The sequence below is a fragment of the Mytilus trossulus genome, chromosome 1, assembly GCF_036588685.1.
Source record: "Mytilus trossulus isolate FHL-02 chromosome 1, PNRI_Mtr1.1.1.hap1, whole genome shotgun sequence".
Taxonomy (NCBI): Eukaryota; Metazoa; Mollusca; class Bivalvia; order Mytilida; family Mytilidae; genus Mytilus; species Mytilus trossulus.
The window spans coordinates 111,817,419-111,843,712 of NC_086373.1; the positions used below are offsets into that span (position 1 = coordinate 111,817,419).

General features: G+C 31.3%; 1 protein-coding gene across 2 annotated transcripts; it reads right to left on the reverse strand.

Moving 5' to 3' along the window:
- Positions 1–539: 539 nt before the first annotated feature.
- LOC134697837 (NIPA-like protein 2) lies at positions 540–24,499 on the reverse strand. Of its 2 annotated transcripts, none has more exons than XM_063560127.1 (12): positions 24,331–24,499; positions 15,816–15,884; positions 15,007–15,178; positions 14,054–14,113; positions 13,550–13,602; positions 9,989–10,057; positions 9,234–9,330; positions 7,592–7,727; positions 6,660–6,748; positions 6,327–6,390; positions 4,822–4,952; positions 540–4,422 (listed from the first exon to the last, which is right to left on the reverse strand). In XM_063560127.1, exons 1-12 carry the CDS (start codon positions 24,400–24,402, stop codon positions 4,238–4,240), a joined length of 1,197 nt encoding a protein of 398 aa, XP_063416197.1. In that variant the 5' UTR covers positions 24,403–24,499; the 3' UTR covers positions 540–4,237. The 2 variants fall into 2 exon arrangements, with proteins under 2 accessions (XP_063416197.1, XP_063416205.1); XM_063560135.1 differs by lacking the exon at positions 24,331–24,499 and adding an exon at positions 22,209–22,588.
- Between the last annotated feature and the right edge of the window lie 1,795 nt (positions 24,500–26,294).

Sequence of the window (26,294 nt, forward strand, 5' to 3'; positions counted from 1 at the left end):
TGAATTCTGCTGTTGAAACAAAATTTTTGAGGTACAACATAAGAATAAATTGAAAATCAAAAGCAATATTTGCATATATGAATTAGGTCTTCTTTTTAGTATTGCATCACAATTTATTATCCATTTAGCTTGTATAACTCACTATGCAGTATGGTTTTCACTCATCGTTTAAGGCATTATCGTAAACCATAGTTGTTAAAATACACATTCTTTGGTCACTGGTGTCAGGGACTAAATTTAGGAATTTCAAGCTGGGAGCCCAGACCAGATGTTTCATAATTAGTTTCTATATGTTCAACTGACATTTAACTGAAAGTTTAGGGGACAGCTCAAAATCAAGGAGCAATAGGCGACTGTGCCTTCTTTAAGTTTTGTCCTTGGACCGTGTATTATTCTCTCTTTTGCAATCATGCCAGATCTACTTGTGTATATATTTGTCAGTTTGGTAACTGTATTTATAAAACCATTTGTTTGTTAACTGTAAGGAAACTACTGATATAAACATCTGACGAATTTACGAAACAATCTAATAAACACTGTTTACTTTCAATATTTTATTTGTTTACAATGTAGAGATTAACAAAACAACAACAATAATAATATACATGTATAACAATGATTATGTTGCTGCTTTATAAAATGATATATCAAAATAAAATGACAGACAGACAAGAAGAACATCAATAGATAAAACAATACAATAAAGATAATAACTTATATAGATAGGACATCAAAGTAAATGGATCAAAATATAGATCTCAATGTATAAAACATATATATAGTATAAGAGGTTCAGCATCAAATAGGATACAACCATTAAAGATTTAGCCTTAAACCAGATACAACCATTGAAGATTTAGCCAAAAACCAGATACAACCATTGAAGATTTAGCCAAAAACCAGATACAACCATTGAAGATTTAGCCATAAACCACATACAACCATTGAAGATTTAGCCATAAACCAGATACAACCATTGAAGATTTAGCCAAAAACCAGATACATCCATTGAAGATTTAGCCATAAACCACATACAACCATTGAAGATTTAGCCATAAACCACATACAACCATTGAAGATTTAGCCAAAATCCAGATACAACCACTGAAGATTTAGCCAAAATCCAGAAACAACCATTGGCATTGAAGATTTAGCCAAAATCCAGATACAACCATTGAAGACTTAGCCATAAACCGGATTCAACCATTGAAGATTTAGCCATAAACCACATTCAACCATTGAAGATTTAGCCATAAACCACATTCAACCATAGAAGATTTAGCCATAAACCAGATACAACCATTGAAGATTTAGCCATAAACCAGATACAACCATTGAAGATTTAGCCATAAACCAGATACAACCATTGAAGATTTAGCCATAAACCAAACTTCACAAAACTTAATGCCCATTTTAATATAACATTTATCTGACTTTGGACAGAAGGGACTATCAGCATCTTTGAAATATAAAGGCCACAACCATATAGCCAGGGGGTTCGAGGGGTTCATATGAACCCCTCTTGAAAACAAATAAGCACTGTTTGAAATTGTAACTGTTAAAGTTGAGTATGATAGCTTTGTGAGTCCATGTAACATGAATTGATGATATTCTGCCATTAACAGGATTTCATAGGATTAAATGGACTGAGACTCAAATGGTACAACAAATAACCAGAATGGCAGTTAGATTACACCTAAAACACAAAGTACCAATCTAGAAGGAATATATTTCATTATATTTATAAAATATATATAAATTTGAGGCATTAATACTGAGTTACTCATTAATAAAACTTTGACAATCTAATGAACTCAAGATGATTCAGGCCTAGTATGAAATAAGCTTCTTAAAAAGTTCTTTTTCTTATAAGTTACCCACATAATAGTAAATTTTCAAATTAGGAACTAAAATTCTATAATGTGTATGCCAATGTATGAATAAACAAAACCTTCAGCAGAGGCTACAATAACATCCCAAAAATGTAATTTAAAAAGGTGTAACACTTTAATAATCAGCATTAAAATATTCTACAACCAATGAGCAAATATAACGTGTTTATTTAAAATATTGATCATATTTTTTTACTACAAATACAGAAACTACTGGCACTTAAGGTGGTACCAAACACTTTCACTAACATTAATTTGGCTCGTTTAATTTTCATAAAATTCTGGCAAAGTATTTACTTTGACCCTTTGACAAAAATATATAACTTTCAAAAAAATTGAACCAAGCATTTTATTAAAAAATTACACTGTTTATATAGCAGTTTGACAAGAACTAATTTTGATCATTGAGAAGCTTAATATTCCCTTAACAGCACAACGTCATTAAAACCTTTAGGTGATTTTACAGAGTTATCTCCCTGTAGTGTTAGGAACCACCTTAAACGGGACTAAAGAAGAAAACAAGATAAATGTGACAGCACCCAAAAAATAATGATAAAAATAACAACTATTTCAATTATACATTATTTTCTAATTATACAAAGAAGTTTAAGCTAGTTCATATTTTTGGCTTTGAAAATAATACAGAAATTTATATTCTTATGAAAAAAAAAATTTGGTGAAAATTTGAAAAAGGCACCCAAGATAATCAGTAGCACCAAGCTCAGGCAGATTTTTATACATTTTTTTTTAAATACTGATTTATCAACAATAAACATACTTTTTATATCTGTTTGAAATACAAAAATATTAAATTATGATTTACAAATAGCCATGATATATTTCTGTGAGTAATTTTCTGGACACAACAAGGTGTTGTACAAACATATAACATACATCAGCATAGGTTAAATTAATAAATTCTAATAGTTATCAAGTAAAATTTATCTTAGTTATATATGAGAAATAGTAGTGCCACAAAAGAGGCATCATGATAAAAGTTTGGATTTGGTTTTACTGATGTTTATAAATTGTCCCATGTTAGGAAGAAAAGCTTCTGAAACACAGTTAACCCTTAAACATACTTATTGTGTCTATCCCAGTCCTATGTCTGTATGTAGTTTTCATTAAGTTCCATTTGGGATTACCAACCTAGGCAATATTTTGAGTGTAAAAAGTCTATGCAACACCCATATATATAGCTCTATAAGGTGGGACCAAGCCTGCTGCCCCTCCCCTCCTATCTAAATCTGCCTCTTATAACAAGAAACAAGAAATTCCAAAACAAAGTTCAATACATCGATTTTCCTTTAATCTGATCACATCAACAGCATAAATTGAAATAATTACATGGCCTATTTCAACAAAATAACAGAAATGAACATATATTTTTAAGAATTCAACAGTAAACCAATATGAGTCTTTGATTTTAAGCCTTTACCTCTTTAGATACCAAGGTAATTTATAGCTGACTTGTTTACAGTACCTAGCAGCAAGATTATAGAGGTTAAAAATTTAATCTATTGCCTTTTACCCTATCCTAACCTCTTATTAGATAACTAATAACAATGATCTTCTTTATAAATAAATGTGTACCAGCTTGTTCTAGTCCTTAAACTAATTGTAAATCTAATTCTAAAATTATTTCTAACTAAAAACTACATTAATTGGAGGTTTTTAATGACATTATGAATTACTTTCAGAGAAATAAACTTACATATTATATTAAAACACTGAACACTTATTTGGTTGTTTAACACATTCAAGGAATGAACGACAAAAATATAAATACTACACAATACTAGGAATGTTTATTGCTTTCGTCCTGACATAAAATATAGTGGTTGGCTTCAAGGGGGTTCGGTTTATTCTTGACAGGAGTAACTCTTGTTAACATGATAGTGGTGAATTGTATGCAATCAAATATTATTTTTCTATCAAATATTCCTACTATCTCTTCCGATTTAGTTATTTCTTTTCTACCTCTTAATTGTTTGGTTCTTCTGTAGCAGCCTAATTTTTATAGCTGACTATTCAAACTGAATTTTGATCATTGTTAAAAGCCATACATTGAACTATAATTGCTTAAACTCACATCATTTGAACTGTGAAGGATAGTTGTCTCTTTGGCAATCATACCACTTATCCTTATTTTACCTTCTAACTGGATTTAACAAGTCTAACCTATCTTTTTCACTGCCAGTTTTTGTTTTATGACTGTTTTTGTAGTAAGAGTTCACCTCAATATTTAGTATATATAAAGCAGATTATTTAGTCATCCTGGGTGTATAACATATCTTATAAAAGTCTATATTTGTATATTATGTGACTATAATGTCTGTTTGAGGTCATGTACTATCAGTAGTGGCACCATAATTCTGTTGTTGCTGGTCCCCTTCACTAAACAGTGTATCATCTGATGCATGGTATACTACATCAGTAGGGAGGATGGGTTCCCTGTCTGTGTCGGTCAGGTGACTCACTTCACCTTTTGGCTGGACCTCTCCAACATTTATTGTGGCAAATAACCACGCTGAAAATACAACAAAGAACATTTTAATTTCATCTAGATACACATTTTTAAGACTGCTGTTATCCATCTGACGTCAATAGGCGTCACTATGGAGGAAAGGGTTAAACAAGTCTGATTTCAATATTTTAGATTTGGTAAATAGTGCCTGTATTCTTGAGGGGCTCAATATAGGTTTTCTTCTGAAAATACTGTGGTTTAATTTTTCTAGTAGGTACCAAATTTGTGGATCGATGAAAACTTTTCGAAGACATTTAATTATGTGGTTTTGCCCAAGTCTACATACAACCTTATGGAAAATGTGTAATTTAAATTCTTGGTTCACATGTACCCACGAAATCCATGAACATTTGTATCCAAAGAATAATAATGACTTCACAGTATATAGCAACTTATACTTACATGGAAATAAACTTGGTGAGACTTGTTGACTATGTTCTGTGTTATTAAGGGGCTCCCCCTGGGTTTCCTCTATACTACCTGGTGTTTTACCAACTGTGATGAAATACACACCAATAAATGACAGTATACAACTGAAAAGATAGACAAATATTAGAAAGTTACAATAGATGAATGGTAGAATCAAGATATAGTTCATCATGTGGTTATTAAGAAGACAAGATGTATTTTTATATAAATGTGACTTAGGGAATCTTCAGAATGTTTAGAGCAGAATGAATTAAACTGCAGCTAAAAGAGATTGCATGATGATGCCATATTTACTCCCTTTGAAACCAAATATCAAAACTTTGTAAGGGTTTCGTGGAATCAAGTGTCTCGCCTATTTTTGCTGTTAATCACAGCCTTAACAATAAAGGGCTGGGATTTAGCACATGATACGCCCGTTGCTCTTTTAACTTGTCTTTTATGCTTTAAATGAATTTATATGATCAACTAGCAATAGTGTGAGCCCTGTCAAATACCCCCCCCCCCCAAATAATAAATAAAAATGCACAAAAAAATTAGCACTATTAATGTCAATAGATATAAACAATTTATCAAAGTTGCATAAAATTATGTTAAAGTGTTAGTTATTGTCCCAAAATTGGAAAATCCCCCCTTTTTTAAGCATAAAAATTCACAACACGGAAATGTAAAATCTGAAATTTATAAAAATTGAAAGGGAGCTTACATCAATAGATATAAACAATTCACCAAAGTTTCATGGACATTGGTGAAAGCCTTTTTGAGTTATTGTCCGAAGTGTTAAAAATCCCCCCATTTTTATGAATAAAGCCCCATAATAACAGGGAAATGTAAAATCTGAAATTTATAAAAATTGAAAGGGAGCTTACATCAATAGATATAAACAATTCACCAAAGTTTCATGGACATTGGTGAAAGCCTTTTAGAGTTATTGTCCGAAGTGTTGAAAATCCCCCCTTTTTTATGAATAAAGCCCCATAAATCCAAAACTTAAAATCTGAAATTAAAAAAGAAAAACGAAAGGGAGCTTACGTCAATAGATATAAACAATTCCCTTAAGTTTCATGGAAATTGGTGAAAGTGTTTTTGAGTTATTGTCCAAAGTGTGGACGACGGACAGACGGACGGACGGAAGGACAACGGTTGCCATAATACGTCCCATCTAAAAGAAGGGCGTATAAAAATGAGGAAGAAAATTGATAAAAATATTTCTCTCGCTACTATCTTTTTATTGTAAGAAGCTTCTGTCCAAGTTTGGTAGAAATCAAGGATAGTTTAAGAAAGTTATTAAAATTTCAAAAACTGTGTCCAAAGTGAATATTGGTGGCAGCACTGCTGCTCACCAAAATGGAATGTAAGATCACTATGTCTCGCTTTTTGGACTTAAGTTGAAGGCTCGACAAAAATCCATATGATGTTCTCTATTTATCATATCTCCCCCTTCTATCCACAAACCAGAATCAGTATATTAAGTAACTTACCCAACTAGAAACATACAAATTTCTAAACCATTCATTCCCCAAAATTCTTTGTAAAATATAATTCCTGCAACATAAATAATTGTAGAAATAACAATTTAATACCAGACTGTTTTTAAAAAAGTGAAACTTTTACAATTACTTAAAATACATTTTAATAGGAATAAGTAAAATTAAGAAAAATTTTAACTAAAAAGCAACAAAATATTTCCTGAAAATTATATTACAGTCTAAATTTCAACATCATAGTGTAAGAAAGGTAGCAAAAAGCAAAAATAAAATAAATGAAGACAAATGTTTGAGGCATTCAGATTCACGACTCATGAGTACACTCACCTGCTAATATTGCACTAATAGTAAAGAACACAAAATGGGTTGGAACAACAACGGTAGAATTAAATTCTCTCATCGCCATATTCAAGTACCTGAAAAATATAAATAAAATTACAACGTTAGAATTAAATTCTCTTATCAGCATATTCAAGTACCTGAAAAATATAAATAAAACTATAATCGTAGAATTAAATTCTCTCATCGCCATATTCAAGTACCTGAAAAATATAAATAAAACTATAATCGTAGGTTACTGCTCTGAATTGACCTTTACATCATATTGTCATTTGTAGGTTAAGAGGTATGCCAGACATAAGGGGAAATTACTCTTATGCAAAACATTTAGCTTCACAGCTATATAAGGCTTTGTTGATATTGGCTCATGTAAGATGCCTTTTTTTATTTCATTCCTAACTTATCTTGACATTGTATGGACTCTTGTTAAAGACCATATTTAACTATTTGTGTACCCTAGTGTATGCTGTCTCATTTATATATTCCTAACAAGAATGTGTTCATAGAACACAAATACCACTCGCATGATCATTTTCTATGTGCAGAAAAGTGGGGCCACAAACCTAATTTGGCATTAAAATTAGAAAGATCATATCATAGGCAACATGTTTACTAAGTTTCAAGTTGATTGACTTCAACTTCATCAAAAATCAACTTGACCAAAAATTTTAACCAGAATCGGGACAGACAGACAGACATATGGTACAACAGACGCACAGACCGAAAAAACATTATGCCCCAAGGTTTGGTATTAAGATTTACTTGCATTGATCACAATGACATGAATGAACAGACTAGTGTAAATCACTAACTTGACTTGAACTGATTCACTGATCAATATGGCAATAGCCAGGATAAATCTCTCATTATCATGTAAAACAATGACCGCAATAACAACAGCCAAGAATTAAATTACTTACTTGACTTGTATTACAGCGCTGACTACCATGGCAATAGCCATTATATATAATCCAGGATATGACATTTGAGAAAATCCTTCAAACGTTAACTGTAACATTCCTGACACTGCTTTAGCACAAATAACTGTTATTGAAGCTGTTATAAAAAGAGAAAAATATGAATTGAACATCTTTAAGCCAACATGCTGTTGAAAAAGAATGATTAGTTTTCTCCATAAAATAAACTCCAAAATTGTTTACAATCGCAGCAATTACATAAGCATTTTTGTCAATTAAAGACCTTGATATGACAACATAATTCTAAGTTTTTGTAAAATTTGTTTATAACTTTTCTAGACTGTTAATTGTTCAGCCCGACATGATGTTTAGACCTTTTTCTTGTAAGTAGATTATATGGTAACTTTTACCAGCATACTGTGGATTCATTTATTTTCGTGGGTACAAATTTTCGTGGATAAAGGATAACTTGTGTGTTCGTGGATATTTAATTTGGTGGTTTGCCGAGGTCTGCAGACAAGCCTTTTAAAAAAATTTCTTTCTTTGAACATTTAATATCGTGGTTTTCCTGTACCCACGAAATCCTCGAAAATTGGTATCCAAGAATAATAATGAATCCTCAGTATGTCTTATCTGTTTATTGTGTTGTAGAATTGATGTAAGGTTCAGAAAGTATACCCTATGTTTCTTACTATTGTTATGTTCTTTCATTCATGTTTGTCTAATCACTCTGATTCCACAAAAACCTTCTTTGTGTTCAAGATATGAAAAATATTTTCTACAGAAAGTCCTGTGTGAAGGAGGTAAATTCTATGAATAAAGCTACCAAAAAGACTTTAAAAAGATTTGAAGAAAATAAAAAAATAAAACAAGTGAAACTGTGAGCTACTGCTCACTGATGATACCCCCGCAGCAAGTGGATAATATTAATAGTGTAAAAATATGCAAGTGTTCGTTAAACAGGAAGTTGTCAAGTGATGAATCTGAAAACGCATCACACGGTATAGCTGACTTATATAAATCCTGAAACCAAATTTCAGAAAGCCTTGTATTGTAGTTCCTGAGAAAAATGTGACGAAAATTTTCAACATGGCTATCATGTGTAAAATCATACAAGTGTTCAGTAAACAGGAAGTTGTCAAGTGATCAATCTGAAAACGCATCACACAGTATAGCTGACTTAGATAAACCCTGAAACCAAATTTCAGAAATCCTTGTATTGTAGTTCCTGAGAAAAATGCAACGAAAAATATTCATGGGACTGACGGACTGACTGACGGACGGACTGACGGACGGACGGACTAACTGATGGACAGACTGACGGACGGACTGACGGAATGACAGACAGAGGTAAAACAGTATACCCCCCCTTTTTTTAAAGCGGGGGTGTAAAAATGTTTTAAAATCTGATAGCTTTAACTTTACATAAAAACAGTCAATAAATCAATGACAAATCTGGCAAGATCAGTAAACTTTCTGGAAACTGTGATTAAACAGAAAACAAGAAAGAGAAGGAACAATGTGTCAAAGAGACAACAACCAGACAAAAGAGCAGAAAACAGCCCAAAGCAATCACTGGGTCTTTAACGTATAAAAAAATCCTGACCCCAGAACAAAAATGAACAGAAAGACCTCCTATACTTACCAATTATATCTGCTATCAATAAATATATAACCACTTTCTTCATCTTAACTTTATATAACAGGAATAGTACAACTCCCAAAACTATAATTTCTATAATCTGAAATAAACCAAAACGTAATTGCCAGGTTGTGTGTTAGCATCAACAGTAAACACATGACCTAGGTACTTTTAAAATTTATAATAACATGATTCTCTTTACTGCATATTTCAACGTTTTTCTTTTTCTATGGTTTGTCAACCAGGAATCATAAAATTTTTGAACAGATATCTGGTAAAATATGTATTCTTGATTATAAATGTTTAGTTCTTGAGCTGAATATATGTCACATCTTATCCTGTTTCTGTTTAACACATACACATCTGTTGTCTTTTTTTTTAGACTTTTAAGTAAACACTTTGATCACTTTACCCACACTTATGGTTTCAATAAAAGCTGTAAACCTCATAGTTTTTTTTTTCAGTCATACCAATAATTACAATATAAAAATAAATGTCATGATTTTTTGTACCTACACTCATACTAATAATATAAAATAAATGTCATGGTTTTTTGGCCACACTCATACTTACAATATAAACTGTAAATGTCATGGTTTTTAAGCCACACTCATACTTACATTATAAAATGTAAATGTCATGGTTTTTAGCCACATCCATACTTACAATATAAAATGTACATGTCATGGTTTTAAGCCACAACCATACTTACAATATAAAATGTACTTGTCATGGTTTTTAGCCCCACTCATACTTACAATATAAACTGTAAATGTCATGGTTTTTAATGCTTCTGTAACTTCACTCCCTTCAAATACCTTTTCTTTCTGTAAAACAAACATTTCTATAACAGTAGCTGAATCACAGATTTTAACATTCATATACATTTTATGTCTTATATAAGGTTCAGTAAATCATTAAATATTGATATAAATGCAAAAGCTTTTCCCTGAATAAACTTTGTTTTAACGCAAAATAATAAATTTTTAACAACATAATTATAAGCTAAAACAATGCAATAAAACTACTTTTAAAATTGATTCAGAAATCAAATCTATCTACAATGTTAACATAAGTGTAAAGCGTGCTAAAAACTATACAGTAATACATTACAGTAATGCATAACATTAGAAAATAGTAAAATTAGCATACTATATATATACAAAAATTGAACAAGCATCAAATACTAGCATTCCTAAGCAGGACAGGTCTAATATCAACAAGGAATTGTAGCATTAACCAAATGCTTTTAAATCTACAATGTTAATATTCTAAGCAAATGCAAAGTCTTTAGTTAGCCCAGGAATAATTTCTATGAAAACCTGTCACCAACTAACAATCTTTTGTCTATAAATCTTACTTTATATCGCAGAATATCTGAAAAGTCAACTGCTTTATGAATGATACAGCTAAGTTATTAAAATAAAAGCATGCAGACATGGTAGAAAATAGATATCAAATCCAAGTTATTTAAGCTCTTCAGAGTGACCAGTACTACAGTACTTTTGATGAAAATAGGTAACTAATAATCAGAATATTTGCAGTTTGTTTATAAATATTAAATGCAAGCAAAGCAATATAGGACAGTCTTTGAAACAAATGAGTGTGTAATATCATTATGTTTATTGAAGGGAAGTCTTTGGAATCAAGTGATTGATTCAGACGATTTACCTTATAATTATCTATAAATAAAACAAATTTAAATAGAAGAATTTATTCAACAACTATCAAATTTACTAGAAGATTACCATAAAGCAGGTTATTTTCACCGGTGTAAAATTTCATGATTTTCATAGAAAAAGGTATATGAAATATTTTTGCAGTTTTTATTTTGGCAGAATCAAACTTTAATCGATACCTTTGCATGTGCCATTTTAAATTGGCTGAATTTAGTTTGGTGGTTTTGTTTATTCCGTGAAAATAAGTCAAAATTTGCACCATGCAAAAATAACCTGCTATACAGTATTACTAGTGATGGTCTCTGACAACAAACACCACTTAACACTATAACAAGAATGTGTCCATAGTACACGGATGCCCCAATCACACTATCATTTTCTATGTTCAGTGGACTGTGAAATTGGGGTCAAAACTCTAATTTTACATTAAAATTAGAAAGATCTTATCAAAGGGGACATGTGTACTAAGTTTCAAGTTGATTAAACTTGATTATCAAACCAGATGCTCCGCAGGGCGTAGCTTTATACGACCGCAGAGGTTGAACCCTGAACGGTTAGGGCAAGTATGGACACAACATTCAAGCTGGATTCAGCTCTAAATTTGGATTGTGATTAAATAGTTGACACAGCATAGGTTTCTGACACAGAATGAATGTGTTATAATGAACTTAAATTTTTTGTTTTCTCTTAGAGCAATTCACTATGCTGTTGAATATTAATCCTCTCAAAAAAATGTTTGAAGAAATTTTCTTTTTATTTATGAAATTTCAAATGAGAAAAATTGAACCTAATTTTTTAATCACATCCCCCTTTCCCTTATTCCAAAACTAATCTCAATTAAAATATTCTAATGGAGTTTGCAACAATAACTACTCATTTAAATACATCATAAAATATTAAGATGTAAAAAAAACTGCTTGTTATCACTGAATGGTAAAGATTATTTAAATTTATCAGTTGGTAGTAAGAGTGAATATACATTGTATATTGTATATAACAAAGATTTAAGTTGATTCTGGACAAAGAAAGATAACTCCAATTAAAAAAAATTGCTATTTCACAATATTGTGCAATTAGATATTTCTTGCCATTGCACAATACTGTGCAATTGAAAATACTTGCTATTGCACAATACTTAATATAATAATTTTAGATCCTGATTTGGACCAACTTGAAAACTGGGCCCATCACCAAAAAAAATAAGTACATGTCTAGATTCAGCATATCAAAGAGGCCCAAGAATTTAATTTTTGTTAAAATCAAACTTAGTTTAATTTTGGACCCTTTGGACCTTAATGTAGGCCAATTTGAAAACGGGACCACAAATGGAAGAATCTACATACACATTTAGATTTGGCATATCAAAGAACCCCATTTATTCAATTTTTGATGAAATCAAATAAAGTTTAATTTTGGACCCAGATTTGGACAAACTTGAAAACTGGACCAATAATCAAGAATCTAAGTACATTTTTAGATTCAACATATCAAAGAACCCAACCGATTCATTTTTTGTCAAAATCAAACTAAGTTTAATTTTGGACCTTTTGGACCTTAATGTAGACCAGTTTGAAAAAGGGACTAAAAGTTAAGAATCTACATACACAGTTAGATTCGGCATATCAAAGAACCCCAATTATTCAATTTTGATGAAATCAAACAAAGTTTAATTTTGGACCCTTTGGGCCCCTTTTTCCTAAACTGTTGGGACCAAAACTCCCAAAATCACTACCAACCTTCCTTTTATGGTCATAAACATTGTGTTTAAATTTCATTGATTTCTATTTACTTATACTAACATTATGATGCGAAAACCAAGAAAAATGCTTATTTGGGTCCCTTTTTGGCCCCTAATTCCTAAACTGTTGGGACCAAAAATCCCAAAATCAATACCAATCTTCCTTTTGTGGTCATAAACATTGTGTTTAAATTTCATTGATTTCTATTAACTTAAACTAAAGTTATTGTGCGAAAACCAAGAATAATGCCTATTTGGGCCCTTTTTTGGCCCCTAATTCCTAAACTGTTGAAACTAAAACTCCCAAAATCAATACCAACATTCCTTTTATGGTCATAAACCTTGTGTTAAAATTTCATAGATTTCTATTCACTTTTACTAAAGTTAGAGTGCGAAAACTAAAAGTATTCGGACAACGACGACGACGACGACGACAACGACGACGCAGACGACGACGCCAACGTGATAGCAATATACGACGAAAATTTTGAAGCGGTCGTATAAAAACTACTTTGACCAGACTTTAACGTGAGGGGGGACAGACAGACAAAAAAACGGACAAATGAAGAATGGACGAATGAACGAACACACTGACCAAAAAACATAATGGCCATAGATGGGGCATAAAAATAAAAGAACAGAGTTCCAATGTTTCCAGCTGAGCAAGGGCCAGGAGATATAAAAAAAAAAAGAGTACAATGGCAAATTTCACAAAATAGTGACCTTAGACTCATACATCGAACATAAGCCTCACCAAAAAAGATATTCATGAAGGCAACACATATATAGTGATTATCTACTTGCAGTCAAAAATAATGTTGACTATGATGGTGGTATATTTATTTATATAGCAATTTAATTTATTCAATAAATTTATTTATAGAATTCTATTTCATACTTACACTTGACGAGAAGGTGACGATGAGAAATGCTCCAATAACTGTTAATGCTGACCCTGTAATAAACAAACGAGTAACTATTCTATCATATCTGTGTTACTGTAAATTCAGAAATTATTGTGAGGCTTTTATTTATGTGAATAATGAGACTGTGTGAGTATTGCAAGAGTAAGAACTTGCATTCTGATATCTAAAGAATATACCTGAGTGCACCTTTTCCTGAAGCCACTATAATTTATCTCTCATTTATATTCATTCTTTAAAAATTCCAATTATAAATGCATGCTATAATTTCTGATTTAAAGTATATGACAGGGACTAAAGTACATCCAACATTGACAAGTTTTCATCGTTTCTTCAAACTACTTTTACAGTCATGAGGACACAAGGACGGGTTACTTTGTAATGAAAACAGAATTCAACACATTCCATTTCAAATATTACAATGTACTTTTTTCATTTACATTCACAACAAGTAGTTGAATCTAATATTGAATTTGTATTTACCAAATAAATGTTCAGCTCGGATCTTTTCTTTTAAAAAGATGGCAGCTAGGAATATGTTGGCTGAAATATAAAACCAAAGATTAGACAATCAAAACACATAGGGTAAATAATCTATACAATAAATACTTTCAATTTAAATATGTCTTTTACAATTATCAAAATTATTTTGTAAATTGTCACATGCCATAGTAATTATCCATATGTCTCAGACTCATGACAAGTAGGTCAAATCTCTGAATTTCCCTATCCCTAGTCTTCATCTGACCGTAAGAAACACATTGTCCAGTACAAAATGTCATATTGTAGCTCAACCTTCTGCTGTGGGGGTGTTATATGGCAGCCTCACATCAGAAGGTTGAGCTACAATTAATTTATTGTTATATATGACATGCTGAATTAAGGTCATTATATCAATACTTGAAATTTGAAAACTGAAATCTTAGAAAAATACCAATTAGTTAGAGATGAGCTGCCCTTCTCTATCTGACAATAACAAAGTAGAGGTCTGGAGCTTCAGAAAACTACATAAACTCATGGGATTATAACTGCTTTTAGCAAATGTATTGATAATCTAAATATGCTCCTCAAACAAGTAATTCTGGTGGCAGGTACTAGTTCACATTAGAATTAAGGTATAATTGTTACAGTGGAATAAAGTGTTGAACAATTTGCATAACACATCAGTAAAACGTATATAGTTATCAAGCTAAAGGAGAAAACATAAATGAGCTATTATTAAAAATAAAGGGGAAATATGTCAAAGAGACAACGACCTGACTAAAGACCAGACAACAGCTGACTGCCACCATTATTGTATATTTCTATTGAATAACTGTTTACTTACATGTACCAACAAGTATTATTGTTCCAAGTGGTGCCACTAAAAAGCCATTATTGTATATTTTTATTGAATGGCATATTTTATTGTTTCTCTTCATTGACTGTTTACTTACCAACAACTGTTGTTGTTCCAAGTGGTGCCACCAGAGAGGCAGGGGCAAACCCATACGCTGAAAAGTTTCCAATCTCTCCAACTGCCATCAGTACTAGACCAATCCACCATAATGGATCTTTAGTGTAATGTATCTGGTCTCCTAAAGCTTCATTCTTCATATGGGTATATTTCTATTCAAAGTAACAATAACATCATACTTGTAACAATCACTTAATGATTTGTTATAATTACTATTTTTATGCCATGATCATAGTCAGAATTTTTATGAAGACATTAAATTGAACGTTAGGAATAAATCTGTCTATCGCAGAAATAAATGTTATCAGAATGGTATATATGCATGATATACCCGTATTTGCTTTAATGACAATCTAATCAAAATCCGATCTCTAATCGCTCCCATGTGAAACTGATATCATTAATTTGATTGATTTTATTATTGACAACCCATTTGTTTGATGTATTTTTCAAAAAACAATCTGCATTTCCATAGGTACCAACTGTGCTCCTTCTCTTCCCAAATTGTTTCTTTATTCATAGTAGACATACTTCATATATATGGTAGATTCTTATGAATAACGACAGAAGCTATTTTTAACCATAAACTTCATGTTCTATATATAAATAGTATGAACTCACACTAAATAACACAAACTACTGTATTGAGAGCATTAAGCTTGAGCTCCATCTAGTGTTTTGCAGACTTTTTTTCAACTTTATGTGGGTTTTCTCTCTCATTATTTTGCCATGATATTGTTGGTTTAATGTTTTGTTTGGAGTTATTATTTTTGTTATCTTATCAATTACCTGAACATTTAATGAAATGCTGATCAGAAGATTTCCACTTATTGCAAGAATACATCCTATCAACAAATCCTGTAAAAAATAAATTTATTAAGTTATTTCTTACACTAGAAAGCTAAATCATTAGGTTTTTTTTTATGTTTCACGATTAACTTTCACTTAATATTTCAAATTAAACTGATCATAACAATTTAAATAAATTGCTTCACCAAGCGCAGCTGGACAAGACAGCAGAGGTCCAACCCTGAACAGTTGGGGCAAAAATGAACACAATAATAGCACTTGTAACATAATACGGCATTTTTCCTTTGAAGTTTTTACGTGATAATCTGCTTAATAGTTTGGTTTTTGAAAAACCATGGTTTAATATGAAGAGTTATATGTTATTCCATTAAAAAGAATCATGACGTACTTTTTGATTACAACTTCATGTAGATAGGCGGAGCTTGGACTTTAATTTAATCTGATATTTTTTATGTTAAACCATAATTGAAACTCCGCCTCTTTGTTACGCCTGATTGACAGTTTAGTAAATGCACGAGGACAAGGATTTCGTTTGTTTTACAATAGGATTTCTAATTACAAATTCCGTCACTGACTTCATAAATTTCATTGGGGAAAATATTTTTTTCTAAAGATTTTTTTTTATGACAAAAAAGAGCCGGAATATTTTGTTCTAAAAATTCCCAGACCCCGAAAAAAAAAAAAATGGTATGTGCCTTAGAGGAACCCGAGTCATTTAAATCAGAAAAATATTTTTTGTCATGTCTGATCTGCCTTATTCCCAACTGGATCTATTTTCTCATGCGCGAGCTAAGCAGTGGGCTAAAACGACACTCCTTCTGTTTTTTTAATAGTTCAAAATAATCATCAGGCCACTTTTGAATGATGATACAAAACATATGCACCACGCCTTACTCATTAGCATATATTTTAAACGAACTCATCCTACGGATTCGATGTTTAAATATGTTTACTCGTAAATAGCGTGGTATATATAATTCTTGATACAGGTCTGAATTTGAATTGTAATTAAATATTTCACACATAATAGGGTTCTGACACAGAATAACTGTAGTCAAAGAACTTGAATTGGTTAAGTGATTTGAATTTACATTAATTTTTTTACTTTTGTGCACTACACTATGCTGTTGAGAATTGAACCCCCCTCCCTTTTTGCAAAAAAAATATTTCATTTTTAATTTCTGAAATTTTTAGAACAAACTGTCAGGGGCATTATACCTGAAAAACCAGTTACCCAATTCGGCTGAAAATTTCAGGACAGGTAAATACTTTAACTTCTTGTCTTATTTGCTCTAAATGCTGGAGTTTTTGAGATATAAGCCAAAAACTGCATTTTACCCTGTGTTCTATTTTTAGCCATGACAGCCATGTTTTTTGACGAAATAGAAAATAAAACACAAACTTTATTTTATACACCCTACTGATCATTCAGTTGAAGTTTGGTTGAATTTGGTTGAGTAGTTTTAGAGGAGAAGATTTTTTAAAGTTAGCAAATATGATGAACAAATTGTGAAAAATTGTCATTAAAGGACAATAACCCCTTAAAGGGAAATCACACTATTTAAACTACTAATAATAATCCATTTAAATTTTGCATGTAGACAGCTCATACTTATTACAATATTTTAGGCGAAAAAAAAATTGGGGTCACCGATGTTGTTTTCGAGATATGACGTCATCAAAAAGTAAAGAATCGCGTTATACCGTAATATAGAAATAGCAGTCTGCACGGTTAGCCACTAGTCCGATGCCCCAGACTAGTAAAAATTTCAATCGGACTAGTAAGTTTTTGCAAAACTTATTTTGGACCAATAAGAAAAATGTCAGAATATTGGTCTCCAGACTAGTAGTTGAAAAAGTTTTTGGTGCAGACTGAAATAGCGCTCAAAAATGCTACAAGAAGGCAAAATTATTGAAAAACTATGCTTAACTGGTTTAACTAGAACAGTAAATTGTAACTTTTATCTTATACCTATTTATTTTTCTTAGTTTCCTCATTTTTTAAGGCCCTTTTTAATTTCCCGCCATTTTTGATTGCCATTTATTATAGATTTTTCTTGAATAAAAAAAAATCGACTAATGTTTTTTCCTTCAAACTTCTGCATTAGTGAGATTTTAAAAGCATAAATAAAAAAGGGGGGTCACCGATGTTTAAAATCCGCTACAACGGAAATAATCTTATTATCGATTTTGGCGGGAATTATAACTTTTTCTCTTAACGTTACAGAACGATGTTGCTAGCATAGTCAGCATTTCTTGCAATGCTTTGAACTATTGGGTTAAACCTTTTTACTATACCATTATAACATGTATAATATATATATTTTTTTATAGTCATATTTTTTTTAGGTAGTTTGATTATTCATTATTAAACATACAGTAACAGTTTATTAAAAAGTAATTGTCAAAGTTGGAGTCATCTAAATTTTTAATTGCATTTGTTGTATCTGGGCTGAAAAGTAACACGTTCCATTCAGACCACAAACAGAATAAATTCACTTACTTGTCCATTGCACCGGGAATATAAAACCCGAAATGCCGTATTTAAAAAGACACAAACTCAGCACTTTAAAAAAAAAAGCCCTAAATGACATCGTTTTCGGTAGAAATTTCAAATTGGCTAACATTTCTGTTATCACACAACGCTCCATAATCGAACCAAATTAAGTTCGAGTTCCTGTTAAATTTTGAGCTCAAAGTTCAAGTTTGATTTCGAATATTTTTTTCCAGTAAGATTTCTAGTTTAAGCTGGAGTTACACTTAGAAACTTCTGAGTTATACTGTTAGATAGAATAAAAATTCTGGTAAGAGTTTAAATTTTTAGATCCGATGAAATTAAGATTAATAATGTGGTTTCCATTTTCTGCTGGTGCACCTCTTTTTGTTTGAATGTGTATTATTTTATCACATTTATCTTTCATTGTGGTATATGCACCTATGTTTGCCAATACTGATTAATGAGGGGGCAGGACCTTTTTTGGGACGTCGGGATCAAGTGTTTTTAAGCTCGGGATTGACCCTTTTGGGATCCGGGATTTCTTTTTTTCGATGTTAGGAATGTCGGGATTTTTTTTTTAATTCTGGACCTCGGGATATCATGTTTTTAAGCTCGGGATTTCGGGATCAGGAGACTGGACCCCTTTAACCCCGTCCCCCTTATTAATGATAGTTAATTTGAAAATAATTGATTGAATTTGTGTGCCAATATTTAAGCATTCTCTATTTTATCATGTTGGTTACTAAAGAATAAAGAGTTAATCAGTTACCTTTGTATAAAAAAAAACTGGATGTCCTTTTCAGTCACTGAAGGGATCCGACAATCTCCCTTTATCCTGTCGACAGTGATCACATTGAGTGACCTAAACCCGAACCTACATCTGAACTTTTATTATCTATTTTTTTCATTTTTTTTTTACCATTTTTTCTTTATTTTTGCAAAACTTTCAGTGGCAAATATTTGATGAACATCATCACGAACATTTGTCTATATGAGTGGAATATTCTTTCACCAGACGGACCATTAATGTGTCTGTTACAGTTTAGCAGTACTCTGTGAGACATGAATATATCTCTACACAAATACATGTGTGCGTGTGTGTTAAATATTTGTCTTGTTGGAGACTGGTAAAGCCAAATGTAAAGTACATGTTGAATTATTATTATATATATACGCCCGGTTACGGGACATATTATGGTATACATCTGTCCGTCCGTCTCGTCGTCAACATGTCGGACATTAACTAAAAAACGCTTTAACCAATTAGCATACATCTGGTGAATTGTTTATATCTATTGACGTGAGTTCCCTTTCTTTTTTTTATGAATTTTGATTTTACGTTTCTGAGTTACATGTATAGGGTTTTATTCATTAAAAAAGGGAGATTTTCCAGTTTTCGGACAAACATAATTCAATAACGCTTTCATCAATTATCATACAACTTTGATAAATTGTTTATATCTGTTGATGTAAATACCCTTTTGATTTTCATAAATTTCTAATATGACATTGAGAAGTTCTGAATCCCTCTGAAATTGTACCACAAAATTCTATATCACAAATGAAACGCTGAAATTGATTTAAGAGGTACATGTACTTGCTCAAAACGTTCAGGAATTAATAGGGGCCACAAACAAGCAATTTACTAAATTTACTATTTTTAACTATTCAAGTGTATGAATCTATTAAAAATTGTACTACAGAGGGGAGGGGTGGCGTTTCATTTTTTTAGGGCAAAAAGAAGAAATCTCCAATTGCACAGCATTGCATAATAGATTTTTAATATCTTTGAACACATTTATTTTGTGTCAGAAACCTATATTATGTCAATTTTTTTTTTATCACAATCCAAATTTAGACCGTATCAATCTTGAATATTGTATCAAAAATTGCCCTACCTGATCCTAACTGTTCAGAGTTCAGAGGCGTTAGATATTAAAGGAACATTTGGGAAAGATGGACGACACTTATATCATTTCTGTCGTCACATTTGAAATAATAACGATATCAAATAGGACTTCACACATTTACGTCCAGTGGCAAGTTAAATGCATATTCAGAACTTGAACATATGAATTTTGACTCTGCTTTGTAAAAATCCGACAGGCTGAGCCGAGTTAAATTCTTATATGAAATGAGATGTTTGATGAATTAGTTATACATGTAGTATTGAAGACTATATTTATGATGTTGCATGCATCAATATTTTTAACATGTAGTATAACGTAATCAGAGATCAATATTTTTATTAGATTGGAGAAAACTGTAAGTTGAAACTCATTGTTCTTATTTACAACCCTCTTTTGAACAGAAAACTACAGATTCCGACAGCTATACGCTAACATGCTGGTACTCTTGGTCTATTTGTAACAACCCCCACCCCCCTTTCCGAAAATATAGGCTGAACCCTACATACCGCATTGCGGTAATACGCTTCCAAAGTTGTGCCATAAAAACCTATTTTTTTGCTATACATTTTGTCCATTTCGGGTAGCATTTTCATTTTTGCACTTATGGGTCAAGATGAGTCAAAAGAATTTTTTGAAATTTAGAATTCAATTAGATATTGAACATATACATAAAAAAATAAAATAAAAAAATTATGTCACCGACTTCGTTATTGAGAAACTGGTCGGAGGGGTACTAACTAATGACTATATATATATAAGTTACATTAAATATGCTATGAAATTCCAACGTTCTTAGTGTTGATTATGCATGATGATTATGTGTTTAGTATTGATATATTCTTTTTATCATAATGGTCTGGATAGTGGGTAATTCATTTATTAATGTTTATTTTGTGTTTCCAATATTTTTTATTCTTTTTATTTTTGCAACTTATCATTCAATCTTTTTTTTTTTGCCTTTTATTCTGCAGTATTTGCCAATTATTTTGTATTCCGCAGGTAAATCCCAATACAATCTAGAAACTCGCTAGTACAACATATCAGTTGTAAAAAATATGATATGTCCATTATCATTTCACCTGCTTAAGTGGACGTCCCTTCGAGCGCTCGCTTTTTCATGAATTAGAAACCTTTACGACGGAATCGAAAACGGCGACGTCATAATACAGTTACGACACTATGGCGGCGCCGAGAGCGATGCGTATAAACAATAGTGTGATTTCCCTTTAAGGAGTCAATTGACAATTTTGGTCATATTAACTTATTTGTAGATCTTACTTTGCTGATCATTTTTGCTATTTACAGTTTATCTTTATCTATAATAATATTCAAGATAATGACCAAAAACTGCAAAATTTCCTTAAAATTACCAATTAAGTGGCAGCAACCCAACAATGGGTTGTTTGATTCATCTGAAAATTTCAGGGCTAATAGATCTTGACCTAATGAACATTTTTACCCCATGTCAGATTTGCTCTAAATGCTTTTGTTTTTGAGATATAAGCCAAAAACTGCATTTGACCCCTATGTTTTATTTTTAGCAATGGCGACCATGTTTGTTGATAGATCAAAACTTCGGATACAATTTATAAACTAGTTACCCTAAGGAACATTCAGTTAAAGTTTAGAAGTATTTGGCCTAGTAGTATCAGAGGAGACGACAGACGACGACGACAGACGGGCCAGGTGAGCTAAAAAATTCTGTGTTTATCCTCTTTAAATAAAGAATTTATTATAATTATTATTATTATTATAATTACTAAAGTTATTGTCTGGAAACCAAATGTCTTTGGATGACGATGATAAGATCTCAATATTAGACTGAAATTATTTTGCGGTCGTACAAAAAAAAACCTTTAACAGTTTGAAAGAAATCTTATTTTTTTTTTTTTTTTAATAATGCAAGATAAAACCATCAGTCCTTATCTAATTTCCGTTTAATAAATGATGATTACAATAACTTACAGCAGTGTTAATTCCCTCAAACAAAGCCATTTCTCCATTGATTCATTCATAAAAATAATCTCAAGTTAAGACATTATCACAATGGATAAATGAATAACTCTGGTTCTATGACATCACATCACATTTATTTGTTTTAATGATTTGTTGATATAGATACAAATTTAAATTAGCCTGATTAATTTCCACATATGTTTACTGAACCAATTTGAATAAATATATATAGTAGAGAAATCCTGACTTCAACTTCATATTTAATCCTGATCAAAATGTCAGAATTATTTTATAATTAAAACCTTAATCCCCTAAATCTCATGTTATCCACAAGTGCAATATAGCAGGTAGGTACAATTAAAGAGACATTTTTATTGCACTTTACCTGTTATATAAAATAAATCTTTTACCAATAAATTATATAACTAAATTAAACAATCATTAAAACATGTTCAGTTCTACGCATGACAATATAAAGTAGTTGAAATCTACTTTTATTGCATATTCCATGCAGTATGGCCCTTCAAGGTTTACAAAACTAAGATTTTCTGGAAATGAGAGTTTTACTTATTTAATATGTTTAATCATGTGTACATATGTATCATCAAGGTAGCATGAAATAAAGTCATTTCGTCCTAATACCTGTTCACCCAATGTACATTCGACATCATTTTTTTTTGCATTGTTGTCTAATGGCAGAATGTTCATTCTTTGAACAGAGTAACTTGTTAAAAGTTTGTTAAAAAATCACCGAATATTTGTATTGCAGCAATTAATTTCATTTGATCTGCATATATAGAGTTTAATACAGCAATGACAATCAATGACAATGTATAAATTTATGACTTGTCATTTATCTTTTTTTATATTTTTTACAATTTCAATTAGTCTAGTCAGTCAATTTATGCAGTTTATAAAATAAGTGAACCCTTTTCATGTTTTACAATTCGTACATGATTGTTTTTTAACTTATTCCAAGTTGACTAGTTTATCAAAACAAAAAAGACAGTTATCATGATTATGACTCAACTTCAACTTTAAAATCTTTTCATGTACTTTCTTGAATTTCGAGTATTTAAATATTCATATATGAGGGGAATAGGAGGGGTCCTGATCCCGAAATCCTGGGCTTAAAAACATGAAATCACGAGGTCCTGAAATTGGAAAAAAGAATTCCCGGATCCCGAAAGGGTTAATCCCGAAATCCTGAGCTTAAAAACACCCGATCCCGGAGTCCCGATAAAGGTCCTTTCCCCCCTCATATATATATATATTTATTATATACTTAGTAGTAAATACAGATAAATTGTGTGTGTAATACAATCATTGACAAGCGTGCTGTATCAGCCACCCGTGATGATATCGTAATCAGCACGGTTGCAAAGGCTTTATCACACCCTTAATCTGTATGACATCACGTCATCAATTGCAGTCACTATTGCAAAGGCTTTATCAAATCCCTAATCTGTATGACGTCTTGTCAAACCTATAATCTTTATGACATCATTTCAAACCTTCTTATCTGTATGACGTCATGTCACATAAAACAACATCTACTTGAGGTATATGTATATATAACAAAGTGTATATGATAAGGCTTTTTCAATATAACACACCGTATCAACCCTCAGAGCTCTTGGGATTATATTGGTGTCTCGGGTTGATATCATATGGATGCGATATTGAAAAAGCATTATGATATTCTCTATATATTATATCTGAGTGAGGTTTATTAAACTTTAATAACTGTGTATTACATGTACATGTACATATATTAACATTTTTTAATAATAGTGAGCAGAAAAAATCCAATGCAAACGGACTCTATAGGTGAATGAACTCAGGACAAACGGACCCAGGGAGAACATGTAATCGGGGTGAAAGGACCTAGCTGAGCCTGATACAGTAATAAACACATACAGTTAAACATGCTAACTGCCAATAACACTGCAATTCTTGATAGAATGTTTTTATTTTTATTTTATTCATTGTGAATGGAACCAAACCAATTTTGCACTATCAGTATCATGACTGTCTTATCATACTATCTTACATTGATAAACATTTGTCACTGTCAGACTCCAGTGAACCTTTTATTGTCAAATCATGCAAATCGTGTTTGTGTTGATACCTGATAAGTTACGTGTTCCAATAAACTGGAAATTGTTGTAGTTTCGTTAGATGTTCTGTTCAATACGTCCATTATTTGTGATATATTTTCATCTTTTTCTTAATTTTATCCCCTCCAGTCTTCATCAACATTTCTTCATTTCGTTAATTCTCAGATTTGCCCAGTGGTGAGGATAGAAATACAAATATAAAATTATTCGACAAAACGAATTTAATCTAATTTTTAATGCGATATATACAATAATAGTACAATAATAACAAAATTATACTATCGAAAGATCATAAAACTTATAGATATAACCGTCTTACCTATGATAAGAGTAGATATATAGTTTATAGGAAACTTATAGATATAACCGTCTTACCTATGATAAGAGTAGATATATAGTTTATAGGAAACTTATAGATATAACCGTCTTACCTATGATAAGAGTAGATATATAGTTTATAGGAAACTTATATAAATCATGCAATAAAAGTGACAATGACATAAGGATATAGCATTTTTTTAATTTTCTGTACAGATGGGTACTGTTCTATGGTATTTTTGTAAATGACATTTCTTCCGAAGTTCAGTGATAGAATTATGATTATCTGCATATATACAGATTTATTTCCGGCGTCTTCAAGTCATCATAGTTGTTCCACTACTATAAACCATGTATTCTACATACTATTACTGTACACTTGGTCCAACTGGATAAAAAAAACTTTAAAAACGGTTGAATTACAAAAAATGTAAGTTTTGGAGTGTCAAACCGACAATTGTTGGATGTAATTGATAAACTGCATGCTTATATTGATGAATTCGAATATCGGTTCATAGTTTTATTTTTTCTACCCTATGTACCACTTTACCTCAAAAAATCTTATTAATAAAAATCACGCATCTCATTAAATAGCTAGGCAATTAAACAGTCACAATGCGAATATATGTTTAAACTCATTTAGGTCTTTTTAGTAACAATAAACATAAGAACTCCGTCAATTGGACCTACTTTGATACTATAACTGCCTTTGAATTTTTATCAGATTACATTTTGTTCGCTATTGCCTGAGATTCCATTTATCGTCAGGTAAATGGAATTCCCATGGAGATTAACTGTGCACCACTTACTGCGGACCTGTTACCTGTTACCTGTTACCTATTCTGTACTTTCCACCTTTATCAGATGAACCACTTCAGTCGGAATATCCTCTTGAAGTGTAGAATCCCTTATATTCACTATTGGATTAAAACATCTTCTTTATACACTTATATACACCGCCACCACACTTATTTAAAAGTATTCAAACTGTATATACAGTCATATTTCAAAATCTAAAACTTGATAGATTCATCACCTGTTTCTGAATTGTTATGAGTTACAATTTATGACTAAAAATCAACAAAGACCCACGGAAACAACATTTGATTAAACAAAAGTTTAGGAATTTTATGGCAAACAAAGTCAAAGAGATCATCTCTATCAGACTTAAATTTTTCACATGAAGTTAGATCAAGTTAAAAAATATGTTTTTCAAATTTGTTGCAGCTCAACGTAATTTACAAATAGCTATTCTAAAATTAAAGTATACTGAATGACTTTAGAAACGCAACACTCATTTTGTTGATTTTTCTTACCAAATCTTGTTTGATTCTTTTACAAGTACTTTTCATGCTTATCATACTTCTTTCTCCTTACAAAAAATCAAAATCTGACTTACCTGTGGGTATTGAACATACCGAATTTTTGAAGTCGCACGAATTTTTTAAAGCGAAATTTTGTACCCATGAAAGATTGTTTCAGTTTTTGGCTTTGTGAAACAGTTCTTTCAATCCTTTGCCTCACTTGAATCAGTTTTAAAATGTTGCATCTCCATTTTGCCAAGACTGAGAAATAAAAAAACTGAAATAGCCCTTAAGAATACTGCAAACATGAAAACATAAACGTGCTGCAATCATACTGTATGACTTCAGAAACT